Raw genomic sequence first — 17,358 nt, 5'->3', positions numbered from 1 at the left:
ATGTTTAAGCAGTTGAGCTTGGCAAGTACAAGAAGAATGATTGTTATGGGAGATTTTAACTATCAGTATAAATTGGGAAGAGGAAACTGCATGTAGTAATAAGGGAATGGAATTCCTACAATTCTTGAGGAACATATGTCTTAGGCAACATGTAGTAGAAGGAACACAAGGGTCAAGCATTTTGGATTTGGTCATAGAATCAGAACTGATTATAACTGAGATGACATCTCTGTCCCCCAGTTGGAGAGAATGACCATGTGGTTTTGACTTGGAAGATGAATAGACATGCAGGAGTATCAAAGAAAATGGAACATATGTGGAATTATAAGGCAGGTGATTATAATAGTCTTAGATATCAACTTGGGGCAGTTACATGGAGGGAGGAATTGGAAGGGTGAGATATTATTGGTGCATTCGAAATTGTGAAGGAATATTTAATAGCAGCAATAGTAAGCTGTATACCACGAGTGAAGAAGAGGAAACAATTTGGTATAAAATGGATGACAAACAATGTCAAACAGAAACTGCAGTTTAAAAAATGTTATGGAAGAGATATAAGGAAAAGGGTGGAGTGCAGATGTAAGAAGAATATAAGACTCAGGTAGGAGAGTGAGTAGTATGCTAAGGAAAGCAAAATGAGAAGAGTTTGACCCTGAGATCCAAAGAAAATCCTAATGATTTTTTTTTTTGCTATGTGACAAGTAGGAGGAGAAATGATTATGGAAGAATGACATTGTTGGATAAAATGGGAAGAGTGACTGATACAAAGGACATAGTGGAGTTGTTTAATGAACACTTTATTGGGGTATTTCATAAAACCTACTGGAGAAATAAATTTTAATACTAGAGGGATGGGGTAGGTTCATGGTTTAGAAGTGGAAGAGGAGAGGTTTTCAAATACTGAGTACTCTGGATGTCAATAAAGCAGTTGGACTGTATGGAATATTGCCACAGATTTTGAGAGAATGTGCTAAACAACTGACAGCTCCATTGACTTGGCTTTTCAATGAAAGGCTGGCCGGGAAAGGCACCCACAGAGTGGAAGCAAGTGCCATTGTATAAGGGTGGTAGTAGACTGGAAATGTCTAAGACCAGGTTTCATTAGTAGTTAAGATCGTGGAGAAATTAGTGAGGGACCATATGCAATGCTGGCCAGGTGATGGTAATGTTATCTGTGAGAGTCACCATGGATTTGTTAAGGAGTGCTCTTGCTTTTATAATAAAGGGACAACAGCGGTTGATGAGGGAAAGTCATATTCTGCCATTTTTTTTGATTTTACAAAGTAATTTTGATGGGGTGGGGGGTACCACATGATAAGCTGATATTTAAGTTGCAGCAAATGGGTTTAGATCTCGGGTTAGTCAACTGGATTCAGGATTGGCTGTCTGATAGGTATCAGAGAATTGTGTATGGTGGGGCAATATTAAAGAGATAGAAGGTTACAAGTGGGGTCTCACTGGGCTCATTACTAGGATCTGTATCGTTTAACCTTTATGTTAATGCAGTAGATTGCAGGGGGATATTCAGTTGTTTGCAGATGATTTGAAACTGGGAAGGGTTATTAGTAATAGTGCAGATGTGGTAGCTCTTCAAGAGGATTTCAATAAACTGGACAGGTGGGTCAATGAATGGGGGGGGGGGCATAAATTTTTTGCAGCCAAGTGTAAAGTCTTGAAGTTTGGGATACATCGATGGGTGACTGCATTCTCTGTTAGAGTAATTGTACTGGAGGAAGTAGGGGAGGCAAGGAATCTGAGGGTGATGATTGATAGAAACCTGAAATTCATGGAACATATTGCAAACGTGGTAAAGGTAATCCAGAGGATTGCTGCAATACTGAGAAGGATGCTGACCTGCAAAGATAAGAGTTGTCATTCCATTGTATAAAGACCTGATCAGACCACACTTGGACTACTGTTCCCAAATTTGGTTCCCAGGATTTGAAGGGGATAAATTAACTGTAGAAAGGGTGCAGAGGTAAATAACAATGATGGTATCAGGACTATACAATGCTAGTTATGAAGACAGGCTGAGGGAATGTGGACTACAGAGTTTGGTAGATAGAAGGAAAGGTGATATGATTGAGACTTTTAAACTGTTGAGAGGTGGTTACAGGATTAACACTGGAGAGCTCTTTTGCTTGGTGGAACAGGGGGGAAGGAGTGAGGACTAGGGTCCTTCCCTGGAACTTATGTAAGGAAGTTGTGCACAAGAGGGTGAGGAATGGTTTGTTTGAATGGGCGGGTGGTTGAACCATTGAATGCAATCCCTGATACACGAATAGTCAATGAGTTCGAGAAGTGGTATGATGGACTTTTTTTTTTTAGGATGGACTTCCTACGATGAGTCTTTTGACTCCTTGGAGGTCTGAATCATCATAATAATAACAATAATATAAAACATATAGATTTAATTTTATATTGTTTCTTCCTTGTTTAAGGGGCACCACAAGGCAGAGAATAGAGATTGGGAAACAACATTAAAAACTGACATGCCATTTTCTTGTATTTTCAACTTGTATCTTAGTCTTAACCAGTGTATCTTAACCAGTGTTTAAAGAAAACACTGGTTAGTTTATGCAATTATAGACTAACATTCCATAAATTCTTAAAAAAGATAAAAATAAAAGCATTACTTGGCTCAAGAAACTTCCTTATTTGTTCTCTAGAGTAGGAATTTTGGATGATTGGACCCTTAGTTTACTCATTGTACTAATATGTGGTAAGTTTTAACCAGTGAATACTGGGGTCGACATTTAATAAATCAAAAGTTTTGTCTCTACAAATGTAGATTTTTTATTATTTTTTTTTAAAGGATATTGGCATTGAAACTATTTTTTTATATTGGATGTGCTGTGTATCCAGAGATTACACCAACCACAACAGAACCTAAGTAATATTAATTATTCTTGCTTATTTATGATACCCATTCACCTACCCACCAGAAAAACATTTTTTCCTACCATTTCTTTTCTAAGACCATCTCTTTATTCTTAGCAAAAGTTTGAGTGATTATTGATGTGAAATTAATGGATCTGTAACATTACAGATCTTTTAATTTCACATCAATAATCATTGTCAGTCAAACCATTTCTTTTCCCCCCCTCACCAAAAGCAAATGAATATAAATCACCTTCACTTGAGAGTATAATTAGTTTCTTCTTTCTTTCTTTACTGATTAATTTGATGATTAGTTTCTTTTTCTTTCATTGATTCTGAAATAATCTTATATAATTGTCTTTGTATGTTGCAGTACTACACATATTCATGCAAGGCACGATCTTTTAGTTTGGTTTGAAATCTGTGAATTAGAGCCAAATGGAGAGTAAGTATAATGGCATGTGTTGTTGTTGTCATAGTCTTAAAATGAATTTTATATTTTCAAGCTTATATCAAATAAAACTTTTAATATTTTGATAACAGTTTGCAAAAAAAAAAAAAGTGCATTAAATTGGAAACTTAATTATTGCATAATTACCTTTCATTGGCCAACCGGGCAGAATTTGTCAGGAATCCAATGTTAATTATAATAGATAAGAAATTCTCTACAGGATTCATGATTCTCCACATAGATATTAAGGTAAAACATAGATCCTACTTTTCCCAGCCTAAAGGAAAATTTCCATTTGGCTATTGACAGTTGAGTTTAAATGCTCTTACATGAACTGATTGTTATTACTTGCATGGAACTTAACAATATAAATGAAACTAAATTAATAATGGAAAACTCATACAAAGATTATTTAATAGTATAATTTTCGCCTGTGTGTCACAGGCATCTTCAGTACATATTAAGCTCAAATTAAACAATAACTGACAATTTCAAAAAGCGCCACCTAAGTAGCTGGTGTAAGATAATTAAAAAGGTCAATAAATTTCCTAACAAAAAAATAAAAAAATAAAAATAAATAAAAATAAATAAATAAAAAATCTATACAATAAAAAGTTAGGAAAGATTAGCTGATTGTAAAGTACTATCTCCCATAAAGGGGATAGATGTAAGCCGTTGGATCTGTTTAAGTTAGGAGAATGAAGTAATGTTTCTTTATAAAGGCGTTCCATGAGGAACAGACTTTTGTGAAGGACTCTTGTCTTTCTCCAATGAACTCTATGTCTAGTGAAGATGGCATGTTCTGCAAGTCCAGACTTTTCAGGTTTAAAGTATTCAATATAAGATTGGTGTTCTTCTAGCCGAATAGAGACAGATCTTCCTGTTTGTCCGAAATAAGATAATCCACAAGAGCACGGAATCTGGTAGACACCTGGATAATTAGGATGTGGAAGCTTGTCCTTAGGAGAAGTGAGAAAGGTGAGATTTTTCTAAACGTTCACTAATGCCTTTTATTGTATAGATTTTTTATTATTATTATTATTATATCATTTATTTATTTATTATTTTTTTTATTATATTTTTATTTTATTTTATTTATTTATTTATTTTTTGTTAGGAAATTTATTGACCTTTTTAGTTATCTTACACCAGCTACTTAGGTGGTGCTTTTTGGAATTGTCAGTTATTGTTTAATTTGAGCTTAATATGTACTGAAGATGCCTGTGACACACTGGCAAAAATTATAATATTAAATAATCTATGTATGTGAGTTTTCCGTTATTAATTTTGTATTGATTTGTCTACTCACGGTTTACTTCTTTTGAAACTTATAAATGAAACTATTACTGCTCCACATGAACTGTAGTCTGTCATATATCACATCTCCAAAATATCAGCAAAAAATAAAAATAACGACATGAATAAATTGCAAATCCTACGGCAATATTAGTGTACTACATTTCAACCAGAACTTTGTTGCAATCATGTGGTTATAAATTTTTCATCACAAGTGCTGATGAAAGAAGCTGCTCACCATCTCAGTGTAGGTTATAACATTACTATTTCAAACAAACCAAATACCAGAATTAGAAATTAGGATGAATATCGTGGTATCTGCAGTCTTCCACTAACAACAGCCAGTAATATTCACTTAGATATAGGAAACATCCTGACCAAATGTATACCACAGAAAGAAATAACTGCCTTAAAAAAAGTACAGGATTAAAAAATATGGCAATGACCAAAGCTGTGATCTTCTAGCTAATAACAAATTATAGATTAATATCCCATTCCCATTCATGTGTAGTTTGTGATTTGTGGTTAACTATGGGCGAAATGACATGTGGTGAGGACCCTATCTCTTCCACATATTGTCTGTAAAATCTCGCATAGAAAAAAACATAGTAATATTTTTTCTATATCGATTTTACATGGGAAATTAAATTTACATAAAATACTTGTGATTAAAATAATATTTAACTCACTTTTACTGTATTAAATCTGGTAAAAAAATTGTTAGAATAATTTTATAAGAACCACTAGAATTGTAAAGACAAAAAAATAAGCTCAGACATTATTAGACAAATAGACCTAAGGCTAGCGACAAGGTCACCGGATTATGAGTTTTCTCGCCAAAGCTCAATGATAGCATGGGTGGCGGAGAAAAACCCTCCGGTAAATTCGGGGGACTAAATTTGAAGAAGGGTCGAGAGAGTGAGATAAAAGGCGGAGATTGAGGGGCCAAGGGGCTCTCGATTCAAAGTTTGTTTCTGTGCCAAGCATTTTCCGAGGAAGGGGAGAGTCACGTTCCTGCGAGCATGCAGTTTCGACGAAGATGGGAAGTTAGATAGCAGCAGAGACGGTCTTTTCGAGATGTTCTACTATATGATTCTTTGATGATCTATGCGTGTGTGCTGTAGTATTGCTGTCATAACCTAGAGCCTGATCGGAATTTTTTTTTTTTTTTTTTGGAAGAAGTGGAATGTACCTGTATACCTTTAGGATCTAGGACTATATGGGCAAGATTGTAAGTAAGATGTTTTATGTTAATTCCTAGATAGTGAAAATTAAGCGACAAATGTTGGTTCTATTGTTGATTAGCAAAGAAAGTATTAGAGAAGTCGGAAAGAGAAGTTGAATATGAATAAGTAGTATATATAGTTTTGAGGAATTTGCTAATGTTGTGTAATGAAAAGAAATTGAATGCGGATTAAGCTTTTACTTTTTCCTGTTTATAGTGTGAGTAAAGATAAAGTGTGTTTATGTCTATTCACGTGTCTGAATAAGTGTCTGGTTCAGCCTAGTTGTATTAGGCTGAACCAGACAATTATTATGTGCGGTTTAAATTTTTTAATTAATTTGTCTTAGAATGAATAAACATGTTTGTTTTGTTAATAGCTTGCCTGATCTTGCTTTACCAATGCACTGTCTCATAAAAATATAGAATCTGTGTGACTAGAGAATAGTAATAACCATGACTGACTGACAAAACGAATTTTTAGGAGTTGTTTGAATTAGAGTTAATTTAAGAGATATTTTCATGCTTAGCTGATTGTTTCTTTTGCATGTAAGGGAAAGATAAACAGTTTTTTTATGTGATCCTTAATGGCGCAGTCAGAAAAAAAAAAAAAATTAAGGATCAATACAAGAGAAATACAGCAAGGTAGATTAAGGAATTGGTTCCAACCAGAAGCTTTCCCTAAGTCTACACTTCAAGCATGTGAAATAGCTTACTTACGGCCTTGAGAGAAGCAGGGGGAGTAAAACAATAGACTAAGGGATTAAGAATAATTACAAGTTTGTGCATGAAGAACTAGCTCAAGCAACGACGAATTTTACTACGATATCATGACTGATAAAAAAGATATTACAAAAGCGCAGTCTGGCGTAATATTAACTAAGTAAAATAAAAAGATGATAAAAATAAATAAGATATTAACGGAGTAAGAAAAATATTTACAGTCGTAAGTATTCATGGCTGTAAATCTGTGTGTGTTACATGGGGCCAGTTTGCCTGTTCTGAGGGACAAAAAAACCTGAGTTTCCAAGTAAGAAAACCCTCTACCTCCGTATGAGAGTCACCTTTAGTCGAAAGAGACCAGATAAAGGTTCTCACTTCATGGACAGGAATCAACCCGAGGTGTTTCCAACCAAATGGCGTCGTCTATACCACTGAGCTATAGAGGCTTTATCAGTATCCCACTATGTCTCAAAAGAAAATAAGTTCATAAATTATGGAAAATGTTGCTTCTTGGCCCAATGAAGAAACCTTTTATCAATGAAGAAACAAATTACAACCCTTTCATATTAATCAATCCCTTTTTTTATGGAGCACCAAAAATCCATAAATCCAGTACTCCCCTATGTGCTTGTTGATAATACGAACAGTCCCACTTATAAACTTCTCCGACAGTTAGCTAAGTCACTTGGTCACATCCTCACAAGTAACTCTTTTACCTTTTGTAAAAAATTCTGTTCATGTCAAATCGCTAGTAAAAAATCATCCCCAAAAATTCAGATATAACAATTAGTTTTGATATCGGTTCCTTATTTAATAATGTATCACTATCAGACACTTCTGATTTCCTAATCAACCCCCTCCTTTCCTCCCACCTACCCAATATTTTTGAATTATTCAGATTTACTATGTATGCAGGTTATTTTTACTTGGGGAAAATATCTTCAACTGCCAATGCCCTCCCCTCTAATCTTCCCCTTTGGTCACTTTTTCCATGGATCATTTTGAGAACAAATCACATAGCACTGCTATTTTCAAACCTTTAGTCTGGCAGAAAAAGTAAATGATATATTTGCCATGTTAATCCATGAGCAAAACACTTTGGATTCATTTGTAATTCACCTAAATAGCCAACAACCCCAAATTCACATTAGAATGAAATAACTGTCTGCCCTATCTTCTACATTCCACCACTTCCCTACCCAAATACAAAAGAGCAAAGCACTGCTATTCTTATTCCATATATCCAGGGTATATGGATATATCTAAAAAAATAGTTTAAAGACTAAGGAAATATAACTTCAATCCAGATTCAAACACAGGCATCAAATCAACAACTCTAATCCACTCTTCTGTGGACAAACTCCTCTCACATCCTGGATTGCATGAATTGCCTTGTGATTGTAACATGGCTTACTATGGAGATATCTGTTAATATCCATCTCACACAATACAAGAAATACATTAACTATGATCATTATGGCAACCCAGTACTGACAGCCATGCCTTAGATCACACAGGATTAGATGAAAGAAAATCCATGTATTATATAAAAATACATACAAGTCAGAGAGAATATTTTTAAAGCTAGATTGGCATGAAGCATGAGAGAAGCATACACCCTCCTAATCTCAACAAGTATGGTTGCATTAATCTGCTAGAAGTTTGGGAGCGTTAAGGCTTGTTTTTGATAATCTTAATAATGTCATTCTTTGAACATGTTCCATCCATTTATGTTTATATTTTTTAATTTTTTTCTATTACTGATTCTTCGTTTAATTCTTTCATAATTTCTTCATTTCTTTTGTGATCAAATAGAGTATACTTTGCAGTTTTTCTCATAAACTTCATTTCTGCTGTTATTAATGTTCATTTGTCTTTTTGTTTTATTGTCCAGATTTCACTTCCACACAATAAGACTGGTAGGGCTAATGTATTGTATACTGTTAGTCTGGTTTGTTTTTGAACTAGGTTTGGTTTAAATATAGAGTTAATTACACCTGTTATTTTTAAATATTTTGCAATTTTTACATTTATATCTTTTTCATTTTCATATGTGATCATACATCCTAGGTAGTTAAATGAAGTCACCTGTTCTAAGTTCTTGTTATCTATTACTAACTTAGTTGTTGCTGGATCTTGTCTTTTAAAGGCCATAGTAGTTTTTGATTTTTCTGTTGATAATCTTTGGCTATCTCATTTAGATCTAAAATAGCTTTCTGTAAGTTATCTTCCAAATTTGTAATTATTATTTGGTCATCAGCAAAACAGAGAGTGTTTAATTTCACAGTAGGAGAAAGTTTAATACCTTGATGGAAATTTTGATGGAAATACCTTGATGGAAAGTACAAGCCATTAGGAAAAAGAAAATCTGGACGTCCTCTTAAAAGATTCAACGATGACTTCTAAGGAACAGGCCACGCTAGGGCTAAATCCTTGATACGCATGATGATGAAGTTTGGGAGCTTGTTGTCTTAAGAATAACGTCAATACAACCACTGTAAACACTTTATACAACATTAGTGGGATGCCATATTAGAACTTTTGACTTTAGGCTTCTTATCTTACCTACACAAAAAATTTGAAATATTTCACTTAATATTGCATATAGAGTGTAACAAGTCCTTGTTCTCTGGCAATGCTGGTTTAAAATATCACAAAAGACAAGCTGGTTAATAATTTTTTTTATAATTATATATGACTTATTGTTTTTTGTGCCATAATACTATTATTATTATTAAACAAGACCTCATGGAGTCAAAGACTCATCTAGGAGGTCCTTTTATCTCACACATACATCTCATCATACCGGGTCTTAAACACATTCAAACTCCTTGCAGACACCACACTCTCAGGCAAGGCATTCCAATCATTCACAACTCTGCACGAAAAAAACCTGCCTCTCACTCCCCTACTCACACCCTCTTTATACAGTTTCCAGGGATGACCTCTGGTTCTCCCCTGATCTCCCACTATTCTCTGTAGAACTTCTCCACCATTGATCGTATAACAACCCCTTACCAACTTGTAGGTCTCTATCATATCTCCCCTCTTCCTTCTCTCCACTAGACTCTGCAAATTACATCTTTTCAATCTTTCCTCATACTCAACATTCCAGAAGTCAGAAACTACCTTAGTCAGTCGCCTTTGGACCCTTTCCAACATCTCTTCATCCTTCTGAAAACCAGGTGACCAAATCTAGGCACAATAGTCCATGTGTGACCTAATCAAAGCCTTATACAATGGAACAAGAATCTCCCTACTTCTACACGTCAGTGTCCTCCGCATCATTCCCAGAAGTCTTTGTGTTGTCTTCACAATTTTGGCGATGTGTCCCCTAAATTTTAGATCCTTATCCACTATCACTCCCAGATCTCTTATTTCCTCTACTTCCAACAATATATTCTCACCAAGCATAAATTCTGCATCCCATCTTTGTTTTCCAAATTTTAAAACCTTACATTTTGCAACATTGAACTCACATCCCCATTTGCTTGCCCAATCACTCAATTTATTCAAGTCGTCTTGCAAGGCCACAACATCTTCACTACTCTCTATGGTTCGTCCCAACTTTGCATCATCTGCAAACAACTGAATATCTCCATCCAAATCTTCGCCAATATCATTAATATACAAGTTAAATAGTAATTGCCCTAAAACAGATCCCTGAGGCACTCCACTAGTGACTTTCCTTTTCCTGGATATTGCACCCCCCCCCCCATACACAACTTGTTGATACCTATCAGATAGCCAGTCTCCAATCCAATGCACTAATCTAATATCCAACCCCATCTGCTCTAGTTTGACTGTCAACTTATCATGAGGTACTCTATCAAAAGCTTTTGCGAAATCCAAGTATATTACTGTGTATCCTTCTCCTCTGTCCAAGGAAGCAGTCACCTTATTGTAATAAGTAAGTAGATTACTAAAGCATGACCTCCCTTTAGCAAATCCATGCTGTCCATCAAAGATTATACCATTGTTGTCAACCCAACTCTGGATCCTAGTTCTCACAAGCTTCTCCAACAACTTAACCACAACACCTGACACACAGATAGGCCTATAGTTTGATGCTTGAGTTCGATCACCTCCTTTATGAAGTGGCACGATCTTGCCCTCCTTCCACTCTTTAGGGACTTGACCAAGTGCAAGACTCGTATTAAAAAAATATGTCAAGGCAGGTGTCAACTCTCTGGCACATTCCTTCAGAATACGCGGTGATATATTATCAAGTCCCACAGCCTTATTTACATCTAGTTTACTCAACTCCCCAAACACCTCTTGCTCACTTACAGTCAGTCTCTCCTCCCCATCATCAACTGCTCTTAATCTCTCCATGAAGTCACATTCACAAGATCGAAAGATCTTTATGAACTGCTCATTAAGTATCTCCACCACACATTCTGCAACAACTGTCTTTATAACATTTCCTCCAATCAATGTCATCCTTCCATAATCATTCTTTCTTTTGCTGGCTACATATCGAAAGAACTCCCTAGGATTCTTTGTAGCTTCATTAGCTAACTGCTGTTCATATCTCTCTTTAGCTACTCTCACCAACCAAGTCACCCTCCTTGCCTTATCACTACAAAGAGATGAATGAAAATAATATATTATTGTTTGAATCCTTTACCCAAATATATGCAAATAAGGTTTGCAGTATCTTCATGATTAGGCAACTTATATATGGAAGCTGCTGACTCCACATCAAGTGCCTTAGTACTACCCATAATGCACAGTTATCACTCCTTGCCTTATACTACAAAGAGATGAATGAAAATAATATATTATTGTTTGAATCCTTTACCCAAATATATGCAAATAAGGTTTGCAGTATCTTCATGATTAGGCAACTTATATATGGAAGCTGCTGACTCCACATCAAGTGCCTTAGTACTACCCATAATGCACAACATACATCCTTTCAGACATGTATGTTGACATGTATTGTGGTGAAGGTTTCTCACTATCCAGACCATCATGAGGAAGGTTAAATCACTATAGTGATAGATGGTGGTTCCTATCTTCTAGGTGGTAGATGTCTTTTGTCACCCAGTGAAATACCACAACTTTGCTTATTAGAGGCCTGAAGTGGCTGTAGCAATGTTTAGTCACTAGAGCAAGGGTTCTGTTTCTGTTCCCCCCTCCCCCTTCCACATGCAGTAAGAATGATATGCTCGGTGACCCAGACTATCCCCAGTTCAAAGGTACAGTATCAAAACGGTTCCATAGGCTAGCTGCTAGTTAGTGCATGGGACTGAACAAGTTAGTAAAAATAAAACTGGAGGCTTCCTGATCAGCTGGTTTGAAATACTGCAGCCTTATTTCGTCAGTTTGTGACTGGATGAAGACCAAGTCCAGTGGCTGCAGGGGGAATTGTTGAGGACAGGAGACCTGGTTCCTGGTTCCCTTTGTGTGGAATAGCATGTTTGTGAGTCTGTCAACTCTCACTGCATGCCCCATTTCTTTTTTAATCTCTTCCTCACCACATACAATGGATCCCATCCCAAAGAAATGCAGCTTTACTGTGTGAATCACAAAAATTTTCCAACAAAAAAGTTATTAAAGGAAATCATAAAAAAAACACAAAAATATCCAACCATAAAATCCTCATAAAAACAACAAAAATAACTCATAAAAACAAACAAAAAAAAAAAAACATAAAAAACAACAAAAATCCAGTCGCAAAAAACACTACCAACCTTAATTCTTACTCCCCCCCCCCCCAAAAAAAAAATGTTTCCGCATTCACTCCACCAACACATGTGGCCTAAACAGCAATATAAACAATGTTCATGGGTGCCAAATGGGATGATCTCTGTGACTTCTATTCCTCATTTGTATGGTCTGAATATTGTATGGTTTCTTCTTACCTACACACCTGCTCAGAGTGAATAACAGGAACCATCCTCATAGGAATGAATGCCTTCATCCCTTACAATCCCCCTACTTACAGTCAACTAAACTTCAATTACTATTATCAGAATCCAAGCTGGCAATCTCAATGGCCCAAGTACACCTCATGTCCATTCATCAGAACTGACATACCTACCATGCCAGAGGTTTGAAAACCATGAATCGCCCCCCCCCTTTTTTTTTTTTTAAATTTATTTTATTTTTATTTTATTTATTTTTATTTTTATCTGCTTTCGAAATTTTGGCTCAAAATTTCTCTACCAAATCTTCCTGCTGTTTTAATATGCTCTCTCTGTATTGCTCTTCAAACTCAGTTAACCACCCCCAACCTCTTCAACTGTCTCTCTAAAGCTCAACCTTCTACAGTTAAATACCCTGATTAGCTAGGCTATTGTTCTTGAAGAGTTCAATGTCCACATCGCATATTGGATTTTTCTCCACTTTCACCAGTCAAGCAGGCAGGGATGTGGAAGTGCTTGATGATCGTGATGTCATTGCTAATGGCAGTCACCCTACCAAAATACCTGACAATTCCCTCCAATTTGCCAAAACACTTGACCGTTCATAACAAGCACCACTTCTAAGTATACCGTGAATGTCAGTTCTCTTCTAGGTAACTCAGATCACAACCGCATGCAAATCTCTTTTGCTCAGAACAACCTTCACCCACTTAATCCCATTTGACATCCATGCAGTGCACCAAATGGGATGAACTCCATGACTTCTATTCCTCCTTTCCATGGGTTGAATACTGCTTCATTTCTTCTGACCTAAACACCTGATCAGACTGAATTATCCTCATAGGAATGAAGTCTTTCATCCCTTACTCCACTCTAGATTCACAGCCACCAATTCAAGACTTGGTTCTCCAAAAAATGTTCCAGTGCATTAAAAGAAAAAAACTCTACATACCACGAATGGCTGATGATGGTAGTTTGCTAAGGGCCTCCTTAGCAAACTACCTTACATGTTACATTACATGTTCTGTGGATGGATTCCTCTCCATAGATTTCCTCACCAATGCAGGAGTACCCTAGGGTTGTATTCTTTCATCTACTCTTCCTCTTGTATGTAAATGACCTACTCTCAAAGACTTCCAATCCTATCCATAGCTTTGCTGATGACAGTACTCTCCATTCCTACTTTTCCTGTTATAAACCTTGTATTGCTCAAGTATTATAATCTCAAGATTCACCACAACCAGTGGCCTGAACTTTAATTTCCTAGCTATATCTCAATCGGGCAAGGACAATCTTGTGAACTTCAATACCACCAAAACTCAGTTTTGTCAGATCTCTTGCAAGAACCAGCTCACATCCTTCGCCTAACCTTCAACAGTACCCTGATATCCAAACATGATCAGATTTACCTTTCTTATACTGACCTATACCTGCAATCTTTCCTGGCATAAACATATTTCAACTATAGCTTCTGCTACCAAAAAAATTGGTGTATTTTTTTGCACAAGACACTATTTCACACCTTCACCGCTGCTAACTCTATACAAATCCTAAATCCATGTGACCATGGAATATTGCTCCCATATTTGAGGTGGTGCATCAAAATCCTCTCTAAGATTGCTCGATTTTATCCAGAAAGGGGGGGGGGGTCATCTTGCTAATTAACGACCCACTCTCACACATCCACTTCAATACCTCTCTCTCTCACACACACACACAGATGTTTGGTTTCTGCTTTGTTGCTCTTCTTACAGACACTTGCAGGGACAGTGCTCTGCTGAATTGGCCACTGTTATTCCTCCACTTTCCTCCAAAATCATTAGAACAGGAGCCACTGCTAATGAGCACCTTTTTACAGTCCATCTCAACACTCACTGAACCAACTTCACTTCTTCCTCTTCTATTCATTCTACTTCAGTTCTTTTGGACAGCTTCAGCTGTTCAAACAAAATGTGAATTGATTCCTTCTTTCCTCTTAGCATTTTGCACGCACACATGCACAAACACAACATCACTAATCTGCTTGTAGGTCTTATGTGACCTTTTGCATATGGGTCAGATATATAAAATAAATAATTTTTTTTTTCCTATATGCAAGCAGAAAAATTGTTATGCAGTCATTTTTGGTTATAGACTTCCCTATCTTTCTCTTTGGAAAGCTTTCCAATGTCATATTCTCCAACCATGTTCACTTAGTCAACATTCCATTTTCTTTGTCATTGTCCAGATTAGCAAAGAAATTTTTTCTTTTTGTTGGTTTGCAAAACCTTATATATTTATATATGATCTTATTTTTCTAAAAGTAAATTAAAATTTATGTTTGAGAGAGAGGTAGGATTTGTGGTTATAGAAAGGTCTAGTCGCATCTAAGACGTGATGTCAGTGGAAGGTGTTTGTAGAACTGTAAATGTGCTGTTATGTTCATATACAAATGCTAGAAGTATCCAAAATAAAAGGAAAGAAATTGCCTTGATCACTTTCATTTGCCCAAAAAAGTTTTGGAATAAGCAAAACATAGATGGATGAGGATGATATCTTGACAGAAATAGTGATGGAGGGATATAATGTTTTTCATGAAGTTAGATAAAACGAAAAGGGAGTGTATACTTTTCTGGTTAATAGAAGGCTTATACCCAGAAAAGTTAGAGATGCAAAGGGAAAATAGTGGAAGTGTGGTGTGGGATAGAGGTGGACAGGATGAAAATATTTAGTTGGGTGTTGCCATAAACTGGTTAACGTGGAGGGTTAACCAGTGAGAGTGAGAAGCAAATGTACAGAAAATTTGGTCTGTGAAATAGGAAAAGGGTGATCAGTAGAATGAAAAGACTACCTGGAGACCAAGAGAATGAATTTTTTGAGTTTTTGAGAGAAACCACTTTAGGCAGTATGTAAAAGAGGATTCTTGAGAATGAAGGATCTTGGATTTCATCATCTCATCAGAGGGTATTATTATAAAAGCGGCTGCCACATTTTCCTCCAGTTGATGACCGTGAAGTGGTGGCCAGCCATATGAGGACTTCTGTGAGTAAGTGATATATGTGGATTTATAAACCTTGTGATTATGATACTCAGGAGATAGCTTACAGCTATATCATAGAATAGAATGAGGAATTGGATGGAAAGTAGATCAATTCTGATTCGGCCTTAATCAGGAACTATCTTGCAGAAGCAATGTCTGAATGTATTCCAAAGGTTAGGAGGTTAATTTGAGTAGAAATTACAGAGGATAAGGATAGAGGTTAAAATTGAGTAGTGACTGCTGTACACGGGTTGCCTGATAAGTCATTATTTTTTTAGTAGATGTTAGCGATATTGTTATATATAATTGGTGGTATTTTAATTAGTTTTGACTGTGTTGTTAAGTGGTGGTGTTTAGTCAACTATTATGTGATATACCTTCAAAAATTTTTTTTGTTATAGAACCGATGTATACAAGAAAAATGGCGACCAATATATTGATGTTGACTGATATCAACATGTGGGATTTAGTGCGATGTAGAGTATGTTTAATGTATTCATTGGTGAGAGTAAATGGTTTGTGGTATGAGACTGAGATGGAAAAAATATTTGTCAAAAATGTTTTGTGAGTATGAGAAATGCAAATCGTGTTGGGAGCGACAGAATTAAGTGACTGATATTATGGATATAAGGCAAGATTGTCAAAGTGTTATGTAGAATGTAACAGAAGCAGTAAACGATAGTGCATAAAATATGAATGCAATTTCGAAGGAATTGGTTAAAGAACATAATGTGGATAATGAGATGCTAGCGCAGAAAGAAATTGTACACTTATGCAGAATCCTTCACAGGACAAAACATGAACTTGAGTAACTAGGGGAAACAATTGCTGTGTGGTACAGAAGGATGGAGAATGAAAGAAAGAGTGGATGGGTAAAGCATAAAAGTGTGAGAAACAGAGAGAAAAGAGATAGTATTGTGTAGGGATTTGATAAGAGGTATACTTAATGAGAAAGTGATGATAGCATGTTTTCCAGGTGCAAAGATACAGGATGTTAGTGAAGCTTTAAGTTTGCAGAAGAAAGAAGTAAATGAATTGATTGTTTTGGCAAGCACAAATGATTTGAAAGGTGAAAAATATGCAATGAGAGAGGATATGAAAGAGTTGTTAGAAGAAGCAAAAATGAAGTGTAAGAAAGTAGAGATTGTGAGTCTCCTGCCTCAGTATGATACAACAGAATTGAGAAGAAGGGCCATGATTGTCAATGAGAAAATTGTGCAGGAGGAATGGTGTGCAGTTTATAGATGTGTGGAGTGAATTTGATGGGCATATAATAAGTGCAGTCCATCAGGCATATACGGGTCCTGATGGGCTGCACTTAAATGGTTTTAGAGTTAGGTGCTTGGAGAAAGTGTTGTTTAGTGAGGGTTGGAAGTACAAAACCAGTTAAATTAGATATATTGAGGGGGGGGGGGGAGCAATCAAGTATGTGTCTAGCCACCTCTGGAATAGAGGTGGCTAGACGCATACATATAAAGACTCATATAAAATATGAGTACAGGAATGATTATGAAGAGCTAAGTGCAGTTTCCCAGGTTTTGAATAGGGAGGTAATGACATTATGTAAGGGTAACTATGGGGTATTGAAATGCATGTACATGAATGCCCAAAGTTGTTGATTGTATTTTAATGGTATAGATGCGAACACAGATTGATAAGAAAATAACTATTTATTGACTTAATTGCTAATATTTTGCTGGTATTTTATCCAGCATCTTCAGGGCACACAAACAAAGTTTGTTACAATAGCGAGACAACCACAATCCAGTGTAACAGTGGAACTAGTATGAGTAATTATAGCATGCAACACAAAGACTAAAGTCCTAATTAGGCACCATCTAAGTTGGGGAAAAAAAATGAGAGAGAAAGCAGGTATTAATTTGGTCTTAGGATG

General features: G+C 36.1%; 1 protein-coding gene across 4 annotated transcripts in view; it reads left to right on the top strand.

Annotated features, from left to right (window-relative positions):
- The window catches only part of unc-104 (kinesin family member unc-104), a 942,286-nt gene that overhangs the window by 632,161 nt on the left and 292,767 nt on the right, over positions 1–17,358 (top strand). For all 4 annotated transcript variants that reach the window (XM_090394094.1, XM_090394092.1, XM_090394093.1 and 1 more), the window contains exon 32: positions 3,254–3,325. In XM_090394094.1, the coding sequence (XP_090250220.1) occupies positions 3,254–3,325 (72 nt within the window). The remainder of the gene's footprint in view (positions 1–3,253; positions 3,326–17,358) is intronic.

Source organism: Typopeltis vanoorti, chromosome 6, assembly GCF_054136105.1.
Source record: "Typopeltis vanoorti isolate ZY-2024b chromosome 6, IOZ_Tvanoo_1.0, whole genome shotgun sequence".
Lineage (NCBI taxonomy): Eukaryota > Metazoa > Arthropoda > Arachnida > Uropygi > Thelyphonidae > Typopeltis > Typopeltis vanoorti.
Note: the sequence above shows the minus strand (reverse complement) of the source record. Positions and strands in the feature narration are given on the sequence as shown.